The 20,856-nt window shown below is 34.7% G+C and overlaps 1 protein-coding gene across 5 annotated transcripts in view; it reads left to right on the top strand.

Moving 5' to 3' along the window:
* LOC131053445 (uncharacterized) overlaps positions 1-20,856 on the top strand; it is a 153,529-nt gene that overhangs the window by 71,657 nt on the left and 61,016 nt on the right. For 4 of the 5 annotated variants that reach the window (XM_057988073.2, XM_057988056.2, XM_057988067.2 and 1 more), the window contains exons 8-9: positions 7,949-8,020; positions 8,147-8,431. In XM_057988073.2, the coding sequence (XP_057844056.2) occupies positions 7,949-8,020; positions 8,147-8,431 (357 nt within the window). Of the gene's footprint in view, positions 1-7,948; positions 8,021-8,146; positions 8,432-18,467; positions 18,633-20,856 lie in introns of all 5 variants that reach the window. The other variant, XM_057988082.2, reaches the window with a different exon arrangement.

Below are 20,856 nucleotides of genomic sequence, written 5' to 3'. Positions count from 1 at the left end.
TTTGCATTGTTTACCCAAATGATGCTTGATTAGCAACTCATAAATAGTGTATCTAGAATGTGGCTTTACTTGTGAATTTCTTGAGAGGGTATAGGCAAGCCTAGGAGATATTGATGCTTTTTAACGTTTGCCATTTTCTCCATTTTTCATTATTATTCCACCATCGTGATCCTCCTTATAATGTTTTTGCCATCATGAGTTTTGCCTTTAATTATGGTGAAAAAAGAGGATCTCTAAGGATTTCGCCCTGGATCCTTTGGAAGGGTCAGGAGCGATTTCCATGATTAGGTCTCAATTGTCTCACTCCTTCACTCCGAATTGCTCTTCAAGGTAAGCATATGCTAGTCTTAGCTCTTCCAAAGCCTAGGGATTCATTTTTTATCATCCATCATGAGTTTGTTAGGTGATTTTTGAGAATTTTGCTCTAGACCCTTTGGAAGGGTCAAGAGCGAAATTCAAGTTTTAGACTTGATTCTTCATCTCCCTCACTTCAATTCATCTTGCAAGGTGAAAATACATCACTCCTTGTCTAATCATGTCATAGGGATCAAAGCTTTGGCTTCACTCAAGGAGAAAATAGTTGATTTGAAGAATTTCGTTCTGGACCCTTTGGAAGGGTCGGGAGTGAAATTCATTCCTTGCTTGTCTTCTCTTACTTAGCTCCATTCTTCTCACTTCGTTTCCCCTTGACTCCATCATTTGGATCCATCTCTCAACCTGACAACATTCGCTTGACCCTCGAAAGGCTTGAAAGGGAAAATTCGCTCAAAATTATGGCCAATTTGCTCAACAATTCTTAAAATGGCCTCCCAAATCTTCACTTTGCCACTGGCTCTGTTTAATCGACTCTGACTCGACAGAAGACAAGACTTTGACTTGAAAACCAACAACCCTAACCTATCTCGACTTACGACTTTTATCCCTTTTGCACCATTTATCCATTTTCAATCTCCAGAAAGGCAATACCCTTCTAAGATACCACTAGGGCACTGGCAGACAACATATGACTTCCCCAAGCCCAGGTTAAATTTAGCTCTGAAAGAAACCCTGGATGATCTCTTTGAAAGAAACCCTAATCTACCCAGCCCAGGCGACCACTAACTCACTCAAAACACCTAGCAAGCAGAGAAAAAAAACTAGCTAAGGGAAAGCAAAACCCCCCCTCCCCCCCCCAAAAAAAGAGGGGTTCCCCATCCTAATGGAGCGATGTGTGAAATGGTCACAACAAGTTGGTGCTTCATCCTTTTGAAGTTGGTGCCTATATTCAGAAGTGGGACTTGGTGCTTCCAGTGGGTTGGTGCTCACAAATTAAGTTAGGGGTTGGTGCCTACAAACATTGCGAAAGAATATATACATATATAAGCATTTGTTGCCGTGGTTTTTCACATTAGGGTTTCCATGTAAACTTTGTGTTTTTGGTGTTCTTATTTGTTGAATATTGCATATGTGTTGAATAAGCTTTGTAGAGTATTGCTATTCTATTCAATCAAGTTTTAAGGAGTAAAAATTCATTAATATACTGATTCACCCCCCCCCCCCCCCTCTCAGTATATTTGTGTGCTCTTCAAAATAATTTGCAAAGGTGTTTAAACAAATGGGGCACATTGTGTCTCTTGTGTGGTTGGATAAGCGATCCATGTTATGAGTACCATATGCAATTTGACTTTAGAAGCTATATGGTCTACATGCTCATCACTCAAACTCAAATGATAGAAGATATATATTCTGACACCAAAATGTTATCTCAAATTTTCAAACATGGATTTAACATTTAAAACAATGTTGTATAGAATGTTGGAAAATGACAATGAATCAATAGAAGTCATGATTCTAGAAAATGATTTAAATTGTTTGGAAGGTTGAGTACATGTTTGTTGATTTCCTAGATATTGTCTTGTCTCTTTTCTTGTTGATCATGTGATGTTCTTGAGCTATAGCCACATGTCAAGAGTAATATCACATAAATACACATTGTCCCTGGTATATTATGTATCCTTGGTTGGACTTGCTCAATATGCACCATCTCCCATGTCCACCTCCTACCTTGATGATCACCCAAGTGATTCCACCCTACCAAATGTCCAAGTTTGAAAGAAATAATTAGTTTTCCAAGGGAGCTGATCAATCACCATAACTTTTCAAATCCTTAATTACACCGCTTAATAGTTTAATAATTTACACAAGTATTGTTTTATTTAACAAATGTTACCACATTTACATAGACCAAAAGAATATTAATCCTTGTACACATTTGGGTAAAATTTTTCAAAGCAGCTACAAATAGAAGAATACTCCTCAGACTTTTCTTGCTTTAGATTGCATGAGGTTCAGAAACAGAGGATACACAAAAGTTGCAATACAATTGCAAACTAGAAATTGAGATATATCAAGGGTTTTAAAATGTCAGCACATCTAATTATGCTTAAATATTATAATTTAGTATTATTTAATACTCACGCAAACTTAAAAAAGAAGAAATACAGCTTTAAACAAGGATGAAATTTGGAGTAGAAAATAGGAAGATGACTGATAAATGATTAATGGTAATAATGAGCATACCTTAAGGAGTTGATGTTGGCATTGTCCCTCTTTGTTTGTGTGAATGGCAATTTAAAATAGGAAGGGTTTAGGTTTTATATGTAGGGTTAAAGGGGCCGTATTGAGTTACAATTAACATCCTAGGGAATTTTCTATTTTTTTTATTAGTTTCTTCTAATTTTTTTGGATTCATTTTGGTTCATAGTTTGTGGTGATGCCTTTACATCTCCAAGATGGTCTAAGGTCGCCTAAAAGACCTTGAGATGGTTAAGAGAAACCTATGTTGGAAATGTTGTCATTGATGTTAAGGGCACTTAGTTGCGATTGTTAGATTTCGTCAGTGATGTCAAAGGTGAGATTGTATATGCAAGATTGTTAAAGAGGTTGTCATCATTATCATTGATGACAAATTTGATCTTTGTCAAAAGTGAGAAGATGAATGAAGATTGCTATATTTAATGTCAAAGATCGAATGGTCAAGACTAAAGGATAATTGTGGAAATGGAAGATCAAATGGCTACTGGGATAAGTCAGAAATAAAGTTAACATCATCATTGAAGATTGAATGGAGAACTGCTTAGACTGGGGTATAGCATGGCAAGCAAACTAGACTGCTCAATTCTCTTTTATAAAAGATGCTGATTTCATCATGATCAATATGGTCAACTCCATGTTTTCTTTGGAGTGATCAGCAGCAATTATTATTAATTATAGAGCAGCATTGAAAGATCTGTAAGCAGCGATCTTAAGGCATTAGAGACATACAGCAATTAATATGTTATAACAATCATCAATTCATATTCAAGACAATATTTGTTGATTATACTAGACAGCACAGCCTTTAAGGATAAAGCAGCAATTTGATATATATAATCTACAGCAAATTGTTGGTGATTTTGAGTGGTCAACATAGGCCAGTTCATTCTATAATGATAGTGATTACAAATAGAAACAATGATTAGTATGAAGAAATAGAAGTTATCATAAAACAACAACTAATATGAGTAAACAACAATTATAACAGAGAGGTGCAATTTGTTTTATTTAATGAAAAGAGACATCCACATAAGGTGCGATTTATTTAATAGAGACATTTTCAGATGATGCAAAGTGAGTTTAATAAAGGCAAACTAAATAGCTGCAATCATTCTATTAAATAAATCTTGTCTTATTCCTGTTTTATCTTATTCAGATTTGAAGCCATAAAAGACAAATCTTGTCTTATTCCTGTTTCATCTTATTCACCTTGTCTCATTCAAAAAAGGTGCGGCGATCACTTAATAAATAGCAGCGATTTGCATATTAAAACAACAATAAAGGTAACGATTTGTTTAAAGAAGTAATTAACAAAAGTGGTGTTCATTAACAAGGCAGGGATCCAATGCTCATTTGTTCTCATCAGCAATTCGTGGATGATACCATTATTATGGGGGATGCTTCAGTTGGGGAAGCTCGGTCTCTAAAAAAATTCTGGTGGACTATGTAAGTGCTTCTGGCCAATGTATAAATTATTCTAAAAGTTCTCTATACTTTGTTAACACCCCTTAATCAAGACAAAATAAGATATCTAATATCCTGGGGTGTTCCATTGGTAAGTTACTTGCTGTTTACTTGGGTCTGCCACTTTGTTCCAAAGTGCCTGATTCCCTTTGGATGTCTTTGATTGATAATATTCATAAAAAATTGGCTGGATGGAAGGGGGCTCTGTTGAGTCAGGCTGGCAAAGTTCAACTTTTAAAGGCTACCCTCCAAAATCTCCCGGTTTATGCTCTAAGCCTGTTCAAAATCCCGGCTAAATTTGCTAATGCCATTGAAAGAATCCAAAATAAGTTTCTCTAGTGTGGAGTGGAAGAAAAAAAGAGTCTGCCTCTTGTTGCCTAGAATTTACAAACCCAAAAAATGGGGTGGTCTTGGTCTTGGTCTGAGGAATATTATGGATTTCAATAATGCCCTCCTGGCAAAACAGATATGGAGAATCTTCAACAAAAAGGGTGAATGGGATGCCATCTGGAAAAGCAAGTATCTCCATCATATTGATTCAATGCAGAGATTACTTCAATCTCATGAAATTCCTTCAGGATCAACTCTATGAAATTATGCTATCCAAGCTTAAGTACATTGTTGGTTTTGGAGTTGGATGGAAATTGGGATCTGGAATAGGAATTAAATTTTGGGAGGATAGTTGGATTGGCCACAAACCGCTCTACAATTATTCAACATTCAGTAAGTATATGGTGGCTTGCAAAGCTAGATTTGGAATTTGGGTTGTTGACTACTTTGTTGAAGACAAATGGGTTAGTCTGTTAGAAATTATCTCTGAATTGCAGCCTCTTCAAATTTCTTTGAATTCGTATCTGCCAAATTGGTTCGAGGAGGATCAATTGGTATGGAAATATTCTTCTTCAGGGGAGTTCTCGGTTGCTTCAGCCTTGGATCTCCGGTTTGAGGCCCTTCACCCCCTCCCCCTTGGGCTTGTGTTTGGCACAAGTACCTCATTCCGAAGATCAATATATTTTTCTGGATCATGATGCAGAATAAAATTTTGACCATTGACAACTTGTGCAAAAGGGGTTTCTGCTTAACTAATAGATGTTTTCTGTGCATGATGGAGGTTGGGTCTAATTCTCATTTGTTTCGGCACTGTGCTTATGCTTATGAGGTTTGGGGATCCTTACTTCAGACCTGGAATTTGATGTGGTCCACTCCCTCTTCTTTAGTGGATTTTCTTGCTCAATGGAGAGTGCCAACTTCTAATCATGCTCTGCAGTTGTTGTTGTAGAAGCTTCTTATATTTAAATAAATGACTTTCAAATTATAAAATGTGCTTTATAAAAAATGTTAAGAAATATACTAACATTCCAAAGAGTGTGATTCACATTGATGTAAAGAACTCATTAAAGGTTCGATAAATCTTTTGAAACATCTAACAAATTTTGTAAAAATGTATAACATATAGGATTGAATAATTTTTTGTTTTGGTTATGAGCCATTTCCTACTAATACAAACATTTTTAGTGTCAACACACTAGAAGAGAATGAAAAGCAAAAAAAAGTTAAAATTATATTAATTTGTTTTTGATTTGAAATCTGGTGGAAAACACACAATTGTTGGAACTTAGATGTGTTATGGACAGAAAAATTGGTTACAAGTTTATGAAATTTGAGTATAAAGATAATTATAGAATTCTAACTATAGATCTTAGAATGAATGGAGATAAACATAAATGCAAAGAGAAAAGTGCTTTGAATGGATGGAAATAAAAATATATGTAAAGAGAAAAAAGCTTTAAATTAATGAAGATAAAAATATATGAAAGAGAAAAATGCTTCGAATTAATGAAGATAAAAATATATGCAAAGAGAAAATTTGTTTGAATGAATGGAGATAAAAATATATGCAAAAAGAAAAATATCTGAATAAAGGAAGTGCTACTTAATTGATTTGAGAGGTGTGTACATCCATCTTTGAGAAATGTATTACCTATTACTGTCAGATTATTCAAAGAAGTTAGCAATCTCTGAGTAGAGATGCAAAGCTTCTGCATTCTGATTTCTGGTCTCTATGATTCTACTGCAGAGGAGTGATTAATGGAGCTCTGTCTTGGAGCTGCCTTTCTTTTCTTTGTGCTATGTGTCACTATATAAAGGTGAGTGGAGAAGAGCAGATGAAGTAATTCATCTGAAGAATCTGAAAAGCCTTGTAATGAGTGAACCCCCTCAGAGAAGTGAAGAGGATTTGTTGTGAAGCAAAATCATCAGAATCTAATATTTTGGTTTACAATTTTATTTGTATTTTGCTTCATCAGGGTGCTTCAGAGCATTTTTTGAGAAATTCATTTCCCTCTGTGAGAGCAAAAATCACAAGTCTTCTGACAGAATTATAGTTCAGTTATTAGAGCTCTACGAAAGACATTGCATAATGGCAAGGTGACTGTCTTCAAGAGGATTCTATTATTAGCTGGCACTTAGATAAAATATTCTTTGGAGGCACACAAAAAATTTAAAAAACTATAATTGAATCATGTTAAAGGCTTTGTAAAAAGAAAAAGTTAAAACTACTAGCATTTCTTATGATTGATGATAAACAACAAATCCATAAAAAGACATCATAAAATATTCTTGTGAGCCACCCAAAAATTGCATTTGAATTATGTTCAAAGGCTTTAAAGGCAAAAGTAGTAGCATTTCATGTGTGGAATGGTAAACAACAAATCCATAAAATGACATAGTTGTGCAAGAACATGAGAACTCAAGCTTTAAACTTAAAGAAATAAGCCAAAAGCCATCCCTGTGTGAAAATGCTTTTGTCCATACACAAACATTTATAAAGAGTTACAAAACAAAAATTTACTACATAAATACTTAGAATGTTTAAATGTTTAGGGTTTTTACTAGATGGCACGTATGGATTTATATTTTCAGTTAAGTTTGCTTCTTCTGAAATTTAAAGCCTTAGCTCTAAGGAAAGCATAAACCCTAATGAAAATAGTTATGGTATTCCAGAAACAGAAAAATGTTTTTTTGGAGATTTCACTCTGGAATATTCAATATTGTCTTTTGATAACTTGCCTGGAGTGATTGAAGAGGATTCCTCTAGATTTCAAAATCCCTTAGCTGTTGTTTTTCTCCAGAGATTCAGAATATACGGCAAAGTGCTTAAACTGAGAAAATACTATGTTTGAATGTTATCCTCAATCTGGAAGGCAAAGGTTGGACAAGGGGTTTTAATTTAATATCAGGAAAGCTGGTCTGTTGATCATTGCTGCCAACTTGGAAGCTGTATCTCAATTATGTCATTGAGAAGTATCTTCTATTTGGAAAGCCTCAGTGACTGACTTTTCAAAGCCACTTTTTTCTTAGGATTTCTGAGTTTCCAATCCTTCCTATTTGTAGAAATAAATATAACTAGTAAACAACATTGTCTAGTCTCTGGTGAAATCACAGTTTGAGATCAAGCATATTGATAAGGTGGGGATTATTTATGAGAACATTTAAGTGGCTTATTGATCTGTTGAAGGGCTTCTAAAAAGCTCAGTACCTTCTAAACCTGAAGAATTAAATTTTGTGCTGATGAGATGATTCTTTGCAAAGCCATAACTTTCCCATCTAGAAATAATTTTCAGAATCTGTATAGATTGTTTATGTAGATTTTGAATATCTTTTCCGGTTTGATGTGATGTTGGAACCTTGCAGAGATTTATGTTTCATGGCATTATTAACAACAATTTTCCAAGGGCAGGGGATTTTATATACATTTAACTGTTTGTATGGTGAGCAGTGAAAGGTGTATGCTGCATATGAGTCTGTGAACCAATCTTCTACGCTCTTTAGACTTCTGGAAAGCTTTCAACATCAATCTGTACCGTCATTTTCTATTTTCCTAATAAAAAACCATGTTAATGTTTTGCAGCATGCTGCAAGGTATCTTGCAGATCAGGAATGGGTCAAGAGTGATTCCCTTAAGACCATAGAGAACACAGCGGTATTGACTATTTTTATTTTTCATGAGTTTTCATTAAGCTGATTGTCATGAATCACTTTATCCTTTTTTTATTTGAAGCCAGTTACTATTGATAGTTAAACGTTAATTTGTCCATTCATGATGCAGATACCAATTATAATGCTTGTAGTGAAAGGTCTTTCCCAAACTGGCAGCAGAAGTGAAGATCAACTTAAATCACACACAATTAGAACTAGAGCTGGGGAAGAGAAAGAGGAAGGAACTATACCTAATGCATTGGAATGTAAAAATCTGACGCATTCTGTTAGATCTGATGGATCTGCTTGTGAAACCAAGAGAACACAGTGGTGTAGTAAAGATGATCGTGAGTCAGTACACTTAGATATAAGCTTTGAATCACCATCACACACCGGACTAAAAACTGCTAATCTGGTAAGTATAATCTATTCCTTTTGCTCCTTCATGTAGGAAACTGAAATAGATCTCTGCTTATGGCCAAGCAAAGTAATTGAAGTTTGTATGAGAATCTTATCGAGATATTTGCTTTATATAAGTGTAGTGTGAGTGTGCTTTTCTAGGAAACATCACTGATTTTGGATGGGTTTGTGTTTAGAACACAGATTTCTCATCCATGCTATTTTATGATAATTTGAAATGGTTTGATGTGACTAATCTTAATTCTATTAGTGCTTGAAGGATTCATGCATGTTGGATACATGATGCTGGATTGTGCTTCTATAGTCGCCGTAATCTTTAGCTTGGTTGCAGCTTTTGTATGGAAATATTATTCTAAATTTGGAGCATCATTTACAGCAGTTGAAGGCTCTATTTTTAGATAAATAAATATAGTTTTTTTCAGTTATTTTTAGTCATTGTTTGTAGGAGATATTGCCAATTTTAGGAGATGATTTTTGGTAGTTTTAGAAGCCTTTTTAAACAGCTTGATTTATTGGTTTAGGACGTCACTTCTAGTTTATTTTTGTGCCTTGTTTTAGTTTATCACTCAGTTTAAACAACTGAATGAATAACACGTGGAAGGTGATTTCATATAGTTTGCTTTTATTAGTTTTCTTTTTGCGTCTTTCAAACTCAATAAAAATTGCCCAAGTATGCTTATTATTTGCACTTGCAGTGTAATTCAGAGTTGATTTGTACTGTGAAGTTGTAATTTTCCAGCAAGTAACATACAGACTTTAATTGGCCAACTTTGGGCTCCTGTGATGATTTATTTTCTGCTGCAAGTTTGTTTTATTATTGTGAATAATTTATACTGCTAACAATTATCTTGGTTGAACAATTAGATGTGAGTTTTAAAAACTTCATTTGGTATTAGAACGTTTGATAAAGTGTCTGCAATCCTGGATTTTCAAGGTTGTAGGTTTTTGTTTCAGATCTTTCTAACAATCGGTCACGGCAAATTCTCTTTCTTCCCATTCCAAAAATTAGTAGATATGATTATGGTTAGTGGAGTATCAAGTCGATGACTGTTTTGATAGGAAAAGGTTTAGGGGAAATTGTTGAAATTGGTTATGAAGAGCTAGTGGATCTAAGTTTGTACGTTACAGGTTTGTACTTATTCTTCCCTGCTTCTATTTGCCATATGTTTTCCCTGCTTTAGTATGTTTTTCTTCCAATTTGACTCTTCTCTTCTTCCTATTAGAGATTCAGATTTATACATCTCGTGATGCTTCCCATCTATCACCCACCATGGCTTGTGGTATGTGTTCAGTGGTATGGCTGACCCTTGAACCCTGATTTTCCACTTGTCCTCCTGTTCCCCCCTAACTTCGTAGCATGTGTCATATTTCCAGTAGTTGTTTTGGCACCATAACTTTCAAAATGGAATCCTTTTTGTCTTTGATCACTTTGCAGATTTGGAGTCACGGGTGTGCTTGGTGAACTTGTTTTGTTTGTTTGTGAAGGATATAAATGTTTGAATCTCTTCAATTGGGAGAATTTTCTAAACTTAATTGAAATTCATTTCAATATCATTTTTGAGCACTTTTGTTCGAGTACGGGAAACCTAGGATGAAAACCTAACCCTAGTGATTTTGGAGGGCAATCCCATCCAAAGTTCGTGTTTGAGCTTCACTGGACGCCGATTCTAACCGTATTGTATTGATATGATTTGGCATTGTTGTTGGTATGAATTGCTGTTGTAATTATTGATATTGTAGAAGCCTTTGAATGTAATACAACCATTGTTGTAACGAGCACAATAAATTTTTTAGCAACATTCCTCTAAGGAGACCATTGGACAAAGGCTTTGAGCAAGTCATTGAGCTAGAGTAGGGTGCTAAGCCCATCATTAGTACTCCCTACTACCACCCTAGGGGACATAAGAAGGTGACCAAAAAGGCAATTGAGGATTTTTTTGAAATGGGGCACATTAGACCTAGCTCAAGTCCTTTTGCTTCCTTTGTAGTTTTGGTGATGAAGAAAGATGGCACAATGTGGATGCGCATTGACTATAGGGCATTGAACAAGAAAACTATCAAGAATCAATAGCTCATTCCTAGGATCAATGAGTTGATAGATTAACTTCACAAAGTAGTCTGTGAAGAGGAGGATATTCGCAAGACAACATTCCAGTGTCACTACAAATAGTATGAGTTTTGAGTCATGTTGTTTGGTTTCACAAATGCTTTAGCAAACTTTTGAGTCCTGCATAAATTAATTTTTTCACAAGCAACTTATAAACTTCATCCTTGTCTTTTTTGATTACATTTTGATCTAAAGTAAGATGTGTGAGGAACACCTATGACAAATTGATAAAGTTTTAGGAATCCTTCAAGTGTAGACATTGTTTTCCAAGGAGTTAAAGTGTGAGATTGATACGGTAGAGATCTTATATCTAGGTCACATCATTAGTGCAAAGGCAGTACAAGTGGACAAGAAGAAGATCAAAGCAATTTGGGACCAGGCTTTCTAGAGGACTTTGACACAATTGTAAGAAGTCTTCAGTCTTTGTATCTACTATAGGCATATTGTTTAGGGATTTTCCCAACTAGCTTGAACTAACAAAGAAGGGAGTGTTTGCGTGGATTGAGTGTGCACAAACATATTTGATAGGTTAAAAGAGGTAGTGAGTCTGTATCTTGTGTTAGCGATTCTGTATTTCACCCTTCCTTTCACACTAGAATGGGATGCATTAGGAGAAGGAATTGGAGGCTTGCTCATGTAGATCAAACATCTGATTTCTTTCAAGAGTCAGAAATTCATAGAGGTGGAAAAATTGTTCTCCATTGATAAGGAAATGTTGGCCATCATGCATGGACTGGTCAAGTTGAAATAGCACTTTGTGAACGACCAATTTGTGGTTAAAATTGATCACAGTAGCTTGAGATATTTGATCAACCAAAAGGATCTAAATGAGTGGAAACAAAAGTGGGTGGGTAAGCTCTAGGTCTATGACTTTGACATTGACTATGTTGAAGTAGAGAACAATGTTGTTAATGCATTGTTGAGAAAGACAAATTTCCATGTTCATACCTCTTTAGATTGGAAGAATGCAATCATAGCACAGTATGCCATGAGTATGTTTGCTATTGATGTGTTGGATGATAGGTACACAATTTACGATTAGACTCATCCTCTACAAGGGAAGTGTCTACTTGGTGTTGGAATAAATAATGAAAGGAAATATTTTGTGGGCAGTTCATCATGCTCTCTTGGCAGACCATCCTAGGTAGTTCAAGACCTACAAATAGATGAGGGAAAGAAAATAATTTACAATTGGACTCATTCTCTACAAGGGAAGAGTCTACTTGGTGTTGGAATCAAGAATGAAGGGAAAAATTTTGCGGGCAGTTTATGATACTCTCTTGGCAGACCATCCTGGGTATTTCAAGACCTACAAATAGATGAGGGAAAGATTTACATGGAAGGGACCCAAGGATGATATCCTTAGCCATATAAAAGAATAAATCATTTGCTAAAGAAATAAAATGAAACAGACATTCCTCGCAGGTCTTTTGCAGCCCTTACAGATGAATGGAGCATGCACATTTATTTGCCATCTCTTCAGATTTTAAGATGCCAATAGTGGCTGATCTATTCTTCATGAAAGTGATGAAACTTCATAGACTACCCAAGAGAATTGTGAGTGACAGTGATAGTCGGTTCATGAGTTTGTTTTGGCAAGAGCCCTTCCTTTTGGTGAGAACTGAACTCACTTCCAACACCAACTACCACCCACAAATAGATGGACAGATCAAGATTGTGAAAAATGGGTGGAAATTTATCTGAGAAAGTATGTTGTTGATCAGCAGAAGATGGGGATCAAATGGTTCTACCTTGAGAAGCACAGTGATAACACCGCTTTTGTCAGAAAATTGGCAAAAAAATGAAAAAATTGAGGACGATCAAATCTGAAAAAAATCTGAAAAAAATCTGCCAAAATTGACTGAAAAAAATTTGCAAAAATTTGGGTAAAATCCTAGCCGTTCACAAAAACTTTTGAAAATGTGACATATGATGGGCACATGATTATATTGAGAGTGGGGGGTTGCGTGAATCATTATAATACAACTGTTACCAATTTAAAACTTCATCAATCACAGTAACATTATTAACTCAACATCAATAATCATGCACATGAGAAGAACACAATAACACACTGGAAACCCTTATGAAACTACAACAAAATGTTGCTTTTATTAATCTTCCTTTTACAAATTTTGTAGGCACCAACCCCTTATTCAATTTGTGAGCACCAACCCACTGGAAGCACCAACTCCCACTTTTGAATTTGTAGGCACCAACATACCAATCTCTTAGAATAGAAGGATCCAATCTTCAAAGTACTATATGATAGATGCATGCATACTTCCACTTCAAAATTTCTCCATGAATTTGCCCGTATACTTGTTGAAGTCGTCACAATACTATCTCACAAATCATGCATAAGTTCATTCCAATGTCTTCAGAAAATGAGATCAGAAGAATCTCATAAATCTGCTCATTTATTTGATATATATATCTGCTGCAACGTTTTCTTAATCCTGCCCTTCATGCACACAAGTAATCCTTCATGTGCTGCTCATAAATCTGCTGTAGCCTATCCTCAAATTCTGCCTCTAAATATGCTTTAATAGTCTCTATAAATCTGCTCACATACTCTCATCGATCTGGTCATATAATCTTCAGCAAATGTACTTATAAACTCTTATAAGTCTGCTTATAAAATCTTCTATAATGTTGCACATAAATTTTTCATAAATTCTGCATATATACTTCTTAAAAATCTGCTCTTCATATATTTGTATCTGCTGGTGCATCGATGATATCACTCTTTGTTCAATCCACATTTTCTATCTCTCACATGATGCTCTCTTTATATCTTCTCAAGAGAGGCAATTTCATTTAGAGACATCTCCTTTCACCTTTAAACTAGGTTACCGATTCGTCCAATTTCTTTGCCGATTCTAGGTACGATTCGTTTCCGAATCTGAATTGTGCTGGAATCCCTGTGGAATCGGACAGGGTTCCTGCATTTACCCCTTGAAATGCATCCACATTTTCAACCAAGAATCTTGACGAATCTAGAAAGACATGGCGATTTTGTCATGTTTTTTGACGATTCAACATCAAACGCAGATTTTGAGGTTTTTATTTCACTTCTTGTTTGAAAATGGGTCTAATACGCTGTGTAAACCGTTAGGCGAAAAGCAAAATAATTTATCGTGTGGTGGAAAAGAACGAAGGAAGCACGCAGGAGAATCAGAAGAGCATGACGCAGGACACAAGAAGAGCACGACCCAACACGACGCAGGAGGAGCACAAAGCAGGCAGAGCACGACGAAGGTAGAGTGCGAAGCAAGCAGAGCACGACGAAGGTAGAGTGTGAAGCAAGCAAAGCTCGATGCAGGCAGAGCTCGACGCGGGCAGAGCGACGAATCACGACAAGCCTACTGTTTCAAATTAATTTGTTTTGTTTTCAAATTTTGTTTCAAACTATAGTTTTAGGATTTATATTAATTTTTTTATTTGTTCATTTTATTTTATATATAATAATAAGTTTAGATTTTTATCATTTATGGTTTAGGTTTATTTGTTTGTTTTGGAAGTTAGAATTTAATTTTAATTTTTGAAATATAATCGTATTCTTTATTATTTAATGATTTATATTTGTATAATAATAAATGTTAAATATTTAAATTTAATTTAAAGTGAAAATGTAATTATTCATAATTATTAAGTAAATATATTTACTTACATAATTATTAATAATTTCACTTTCACTTTAAACTAAGTTTAAATATTTAACATTTAACTTTTTAGGCTGCATATATGTGTATATTTATGATTTTTACATGTTTTTGTACGGACGTACCCAAACATAGCCAAGCCCCCCAAAAAATTGCCGTACCAGCGAATTGTACCCACGTACCCGTACCGACAACTTAGCCTTTAAAACATAACTTTTCATTCCACATGCTATTTGCTTTTCTTCATTAATAAATTTGATTATATTTGAATGAGATATCTTTATTCTCCACTCACATCTCTTATTACATTTTAATAAATCAATTTATCTTCACAAGTCATGCCCACATTTTATATCTCTATGTCTTCATGAAAAGATGAAACTCTTAGGAAAGAGACAACCCTTTGAATGGGCATGTTCTTTGGTAACATACTTCTAAATTCTAATCACTGCCTTTGAACATTTTATTTATCTTCAAATATTTATTGTGATATTTATATATATAGTTTCAACACACACTAACATATTTCTTATGCCAATATATATCTTCATATTCCTATGAAGATATGTGATCCTTCTTAAAGGTGATGACCAACTGAATAGCCATGACTTCTCCTTAATCTCTTCTTCATAAATGCTTCATAAATCTGCATTATCTCCTCTTCATAAATGCTTCACAAATCTGCATAAAACTCTTCTTTATAAATCTGCCATAAATGTTTCACAAATCTGCATGTCTTTCTTCTAGATCTGCAATATTCTTTCATTGACATCAGCAATATTCCACATATTTCCTTATTAGTTTTTCTCTTATTCCTCTTCAAGGGTCTATTCTTCAAATCTGAATGATATTTTTCCTTGCTACTCACTCATCTTCTTCTCCATATTTCACCATAACTTTTTTATATCTACATATCCTTATGTTTATTCATGAAAAGAGACATATCTTTGAATAAAGGTGACCTTTTGAAAAGACTTTATCATTTGTTAACAATTCTTTATGTTGATTGCCTTTTAAATGTTTTCATTTATCTTCAAATCAATCTGATTTTATATCTTCTTAAATTTGAATAATCTTCATTGCAAAAACACTTATTTTATTTCCCATTCATCTTCTATTTGTACCATTGCATGGTCTATAAAGATTGGCATCCCATTCATGTAGAAAGGAATCTTCAAGGGAAACATCCTTTGTTAACTAATCTTAATAAGATTTCTAACAATCTTCAGTAATAATTTCGTCCATACATCAATGATACTGTGCTAAGACAACAAAACCCTTCTTGACATGACTTTGACATTAGTGACAACATTTCCAACAAAATATTCACCCCTGATTTTTTTTTGTGTTTGTTTTGAGAGAATAAGGTGAAGATGTAGAAAGCTGGGAAACCCGGGGACGCGTCCCCTACCTGAAAACCCCCGTCCCAGTCCTGGGGACGTTTCGGGGACTTGGGGACGGCTAGGGGACGTCCCCCCCCTGTCCCCAAATTGCCAGATTTTTTAGGGGACATCCCCGAAACGGGGGGACGGCTGCCCTAGCTATGGGGGATGTCTGTACGTCCCAGGGACGGCTGGGGACGGCTGGGGGACGTCCCAGCCGTCCCGGGGACGGCTAGACGTCCCCCACATCTAGGGCTAGGGAAAATTATTTATTTTCAATTTTTTTTAATTTTTAAATTTTTTTCTAATATGCCCCTCTATCAATTCAATTTTTTCAAAATAGTTATAAAAAATTCATAATTAATAAATTATTGAAAATATGACTATTATTTTAATATTTTTCAAACATTGACCCTCTATATTGAAAAATTAAAAAATTAAAAAAACGACTAATAATTAATAATTTTTAATTTTAATTTTTTTTCATTATTAAATTTGAATAGTTATAAAATCAAAATACGACTATCTATATTAAATAAAATAAAACTAAATTATTAAAATAATAAAATTAAAATATTAAAATAATCAAAATATTAATAAATTAAATTAAATTATTAAAATTGAATAAAATAATAAAATAATAAATAATAAATTGTTAAATTAATTGTTAAAATCTTAAATGTTAATGGTTTTTAATTTTTAATTTTTATATCTATGTTTCAGTTTTATCGTTTCATAATTCATAGCAAACATTAAAAAAATTAAAATTAATAAATTTTAAATTTTAAATTTTAAAATTATAAATAGAAAATAAAAATAATAAAATATTCATAATTTAATAAATTTATAAATTTAATTCATAAGTCTTAAAAGACTTATTACTCTGATTATACCATACGATATATGATTATATCGTATGATATAATCACATGCAATAAAATCATATATCGTATTTGATTATATCATACGATATAACATATATGATATATCGTGTATTACTTTAAAAGTTTAATCGCTGCGGACTTTGGGGCAGGCATGATTCCGCAGGAAAAAAAGAAAATGCAGGGAAAAAAGAAAACGCAGGGAGGTTATTTGCAGCGTGCAGGGCACTGAAAAATTGTAGTTGATCGATTTTCTGTTTGGAAGGCAAGTCTGAGATAACCATCGCCTAGGGTTAAGGAGGATTCTGGATTTCAACTTTCTTTTTGGTCTTCAGGTTGCTGCAAATTGGCAACGTTTGGCAAGGTATGTAATTTTTTTTAAGGCTTTTAGTTTTAACTTTTAAGTTTTCTGTTTATTCACCAGTCATTCCCAGTGGATAAAGACTAAGAGTTGAAATTTTAAATTTATTATTTTTATTTATAGTTTTAACTTTTAAGTTTTATGATCATCTATTTTAAATTTTTAATAAAACAGTAAACTTAAAAAATTTCTGAGAATCGTTTAGCATCTGATATATTTATATTATCATTATGAGATAAATGTTTGATTTTTTTTTTTTTATCAGTTCATTCAAAGAATCAAAATAAAATACAATGAGCAGCAGTGGGACTGACAGTAATAGTGACCATGAAGTGGAAGTGGTTGGTGGAAATACAGGGGGAAGTGCTGAGACTGAGAGAAGTGGGCAGCAACCTAACATATTTAAATGCCCTTCAATAATTATGAGCACATATGCAAAGGGCCCTTTTAATAAAGACAAACCTCTTCTCCAATTTGCTACACCTAGGCCTAGTGGTGAAGGGAAAAAAAAATCTGGAGGGAGTAGGGTGTGGGGTTGTCATGTTTGTTTGAAAGAATTTAGGGGCAGCTACACAAGGGTAAAGTCTCACTTCTTGGGTTTTTCAAGTCATGGGGTCATAGCTTGTCCAAAGTTAATAGATGAGGAGAGGATAGAGTGTCATAGATTGCATATGGAGACTGAAATGGGGAAACAAAGTGGGGCAGTCCTAACACCTTCTTTTTCATCTTCACAAGCATCTGGGCCTATGACATCCACTATTGGCAGTAGTCAATTTGAGACAAGAGGAAAGAGGAAGGTTAGTGATAAGGGAAGGTCGGTAGAAGCTTTGTTTAATATAAAAGGACGTGAAGCTACAAAGTCATCAGTTGGTAGATTCTTTTATGCTAATGCCATCCCATTTCATGTGGCACGTTCCTCTTACTTCAAACAAACGGTCATGGATATAGCCTCTTTCGGTCCCACATTCACACCCCTTGGAGATCATAAGCTACGGACTACTCTCTTAGACATAGAGTATTCCAAGGTTAATGTGTTAATGGAGGATATGAAACGAACTTGGATGAGGACAGGTTGCTCTATTGTGATGGATGGGTGGACTGATGTTAGACATCGGCCACTCATCAATGTCATTGTCACATGCCTTGCTGGTTCTTATTTTTTGAAAGCTGTGGATTGTTCAGGGAAGCGTAAGGATGCAGAGTTCCAGTTTGGCATTTTGAGAGATGCTATAGAGGAGGTTGGGGCTGCTAATATTGTACAGGTGATCACTGATTCAGCACGTGTGTGCAAATCAGCAGGTTTGATGGTGGAGGGTGCTTACAAACACATTTTTTGGACCCCATGTTGTGTTCATGCATTGAACAATGCATTAAAAGACATAGGGAAAATAGATTGGGTGAAGCAAGTGGTGGCAGAAGCTAGAGACATTCAAATGTTTATTTGCAACCACCACACCTCACTTGCTCTCTTTAGATCATTTTCAAAGAAAGAGTTCCTTAAACTCGTTGAAACAAGGTATGCTAAATTGCTAATGCCACTTAATTTTGTATCAAACTTCCAACTTTTTAATTTAATTATCATTGAATAAAATATAGATATGCCACTTAATTTTTTTATTATTTTAATGAATGTAGGTATGCCACTTACTTCATCTTGTTGGAGAGGATGCTTGAGGTGCATGATTCTCTACAACTGATGGTGGTGAATCCTGAGTGGGGTGGATGGCGGGAATCAAACTCTACTGGAGGAAAATCTGTCAAACAAAAGATTCTTGATGACAATTGGTGGTCCACTATGAGGTAAGACATCACTGATTTAAAGATTTTATTATCAAATTGTTGATTGTTTTAGATTGCTGATTTTCATATTCTAATTTTAATATTTTGAACTTTGCACTTGCAGATATGTTTGCTCTGTCATCTCACCTATTGTAGATGTCATTAGATATGTTGATACAGACTCTCCTAGTCTTGGAGAGATATATGAGACATTTGACAGTATGCTTGGGAAGATTAAGCAAACAATTTTGGCCAAGGATCCTACTTTGGGGTTCTATGAGCAACATATTAGGCCCATTGTGACACGGAGGTGGAACATAATGAACACCCCGCTTCATATGGCAGCCTATGCATTGAATCCCAAATGGTATGCACCAAAGGATGGAAGGTTGCCTCCATGTGACGATGATGAGGTTTTAGATGGGTTCACGCGAGCCATTGATAAGATATATATAGAGGAGCAGGCTTCCATACTTCGTGCACAATTCCTTGACTTCACAAATCTTCGTGGTCCTACATTGAGTAAACCACAGGCGAGGTTGGACATAGCTATATTAGCCCAGAGAGACCCTATTGGATGGTGGACATGGCATGGGAGGGATACACCACAATTGAAATTGCTTGCCACTCGCTTACTTTTGCAGGTTGCTAGTTCCTCTGCTGCAGAGAGGAATTGGTCCACATATGGCTTTATCCACTCTATCAAGAGGAATAGACTTACCTTTAGACGAGCGGAGAAGCTAGTGGCCGTGCATAGTGCTCTTCGACTTCAGGATCGATAGACTCCAGAGTATCGACAGACTCCAGCTTTACGATGGGATGTTGATCCCGAAGATGTGGCCCAGGTTGATGAGGAGGAGACACCATAGGGATTGGTTGGGATTCCATTGGACGAGGTGGACGTTGACCAGGACAGTGGCATAGACTCAGAGGACTCTGATTTTGATGCAATGTTAGGAGATGCAGATTAGGGGCAGCATTATACTTTGCTTTTTAGTTTTTAGTATTTACTTAGTACTATTTTGATTTCCATATCGCAATTGACAATGAAACAATATGGCAGCAGTGTAGCCTTTGGGCATTTTGTATGTTATTTCTTTAATATCTATTATGATATGCATATTGACAATGTGAATGAATTGAAATTCTGAATTATGAGTGCATATTGAGTATTGACTATTGAGTCTATTGATAATGTTGTATGTTCGATGTTTGCATTCTAAAATGTTTTCATAGTATCATACACATGCTATATGTTCGATGTTTGCATTCTAAAATGTTTTCATAGTATCATACACATGCTATATCCATGTTTTCATATTTTCTGTTTTCATAGTATCATACACATGCTTTATCCATGTTTTCATATGAACATTTAAATTTTCCTATATATTTTAAATTTTCCCTATATTTTATGTAGCCGTCCCCTTTGCCGTCCCCCCCCGTCCCCAAATTTGGTAAAAAAATTTGCCGTCCCGGAAACTCGTCCCCCCGTCCCCCCGTCCCAGAAACTTGGGGTAACGTAGGCAGAAAATGTTTTGTGTTTCAATTTTGATTTACCATGTTTGGTGCATGAAGTGAATATACATTGCATTGAAAGAGAATATATAGTCTATTTGCATTAAACCTAAGGTTACCAAGAGAGGGGGGTACTTGAAGACTAATATTGATGTTACATCTATTTGTGAAAAATAGCAGACGGGTACTTGGAGACGCCATAATAAAAAATATTTAAAATATATAAAACATAAGAAAAAGTAATATCTAAAATATATAAAAGAATGTTTAATATATATATATATATATATATATATATATATATATATATATATATATATATATATATATATATATATATATATATATATATATATAAACAAAATATTACAAACATAATAATACTTAATATTTATTTCCTGCTAGTAATTTATTTTAAATATTCATAAAGCTCCAAACTAAGTATTATTATTTATTTTCTTGTAAGTATTATAATTGATTTATTTATTTTTTCCGCTTTTCACATCTGCAAGAAATTGGGTGAATCTTTTCGGGTCGTGCTTGAGGGAGAGCCTTTTGTAGTTTTTCATTGCCACTTTGCTGTATGGCATTTGGCTTCACAAATTAGTAGAAGAACCAACCCTTGTTTCTCAGCCTTTTGTGGACCCTTTAGGCATAATGCCACTCATTTGCCACATTGGTGTACTCTTCACTCGTGAAAACCCTTTTTGCAATGTTCTCAGTTCTC

This window comes from Cryptomeria japonica, chromosome 7 (assembly GCF_030272615.1).
Source record: "Cryptomeria japonica chromosome 7, Sugi_1.0, whole genome shotgun sequence".
Lineage (NCBI taxonomy): Eukaryota > Viridiplantae > Streptophyta > Pinopsida > Cupressales > Cupressaceae > Cryptomeria > Cryptomeria japonica.
The sequence above is the reverse complement of the archived record's forward strand: the minus strand, read 5'-3'. Positions and strand labels throughout refer to the sequence as shown.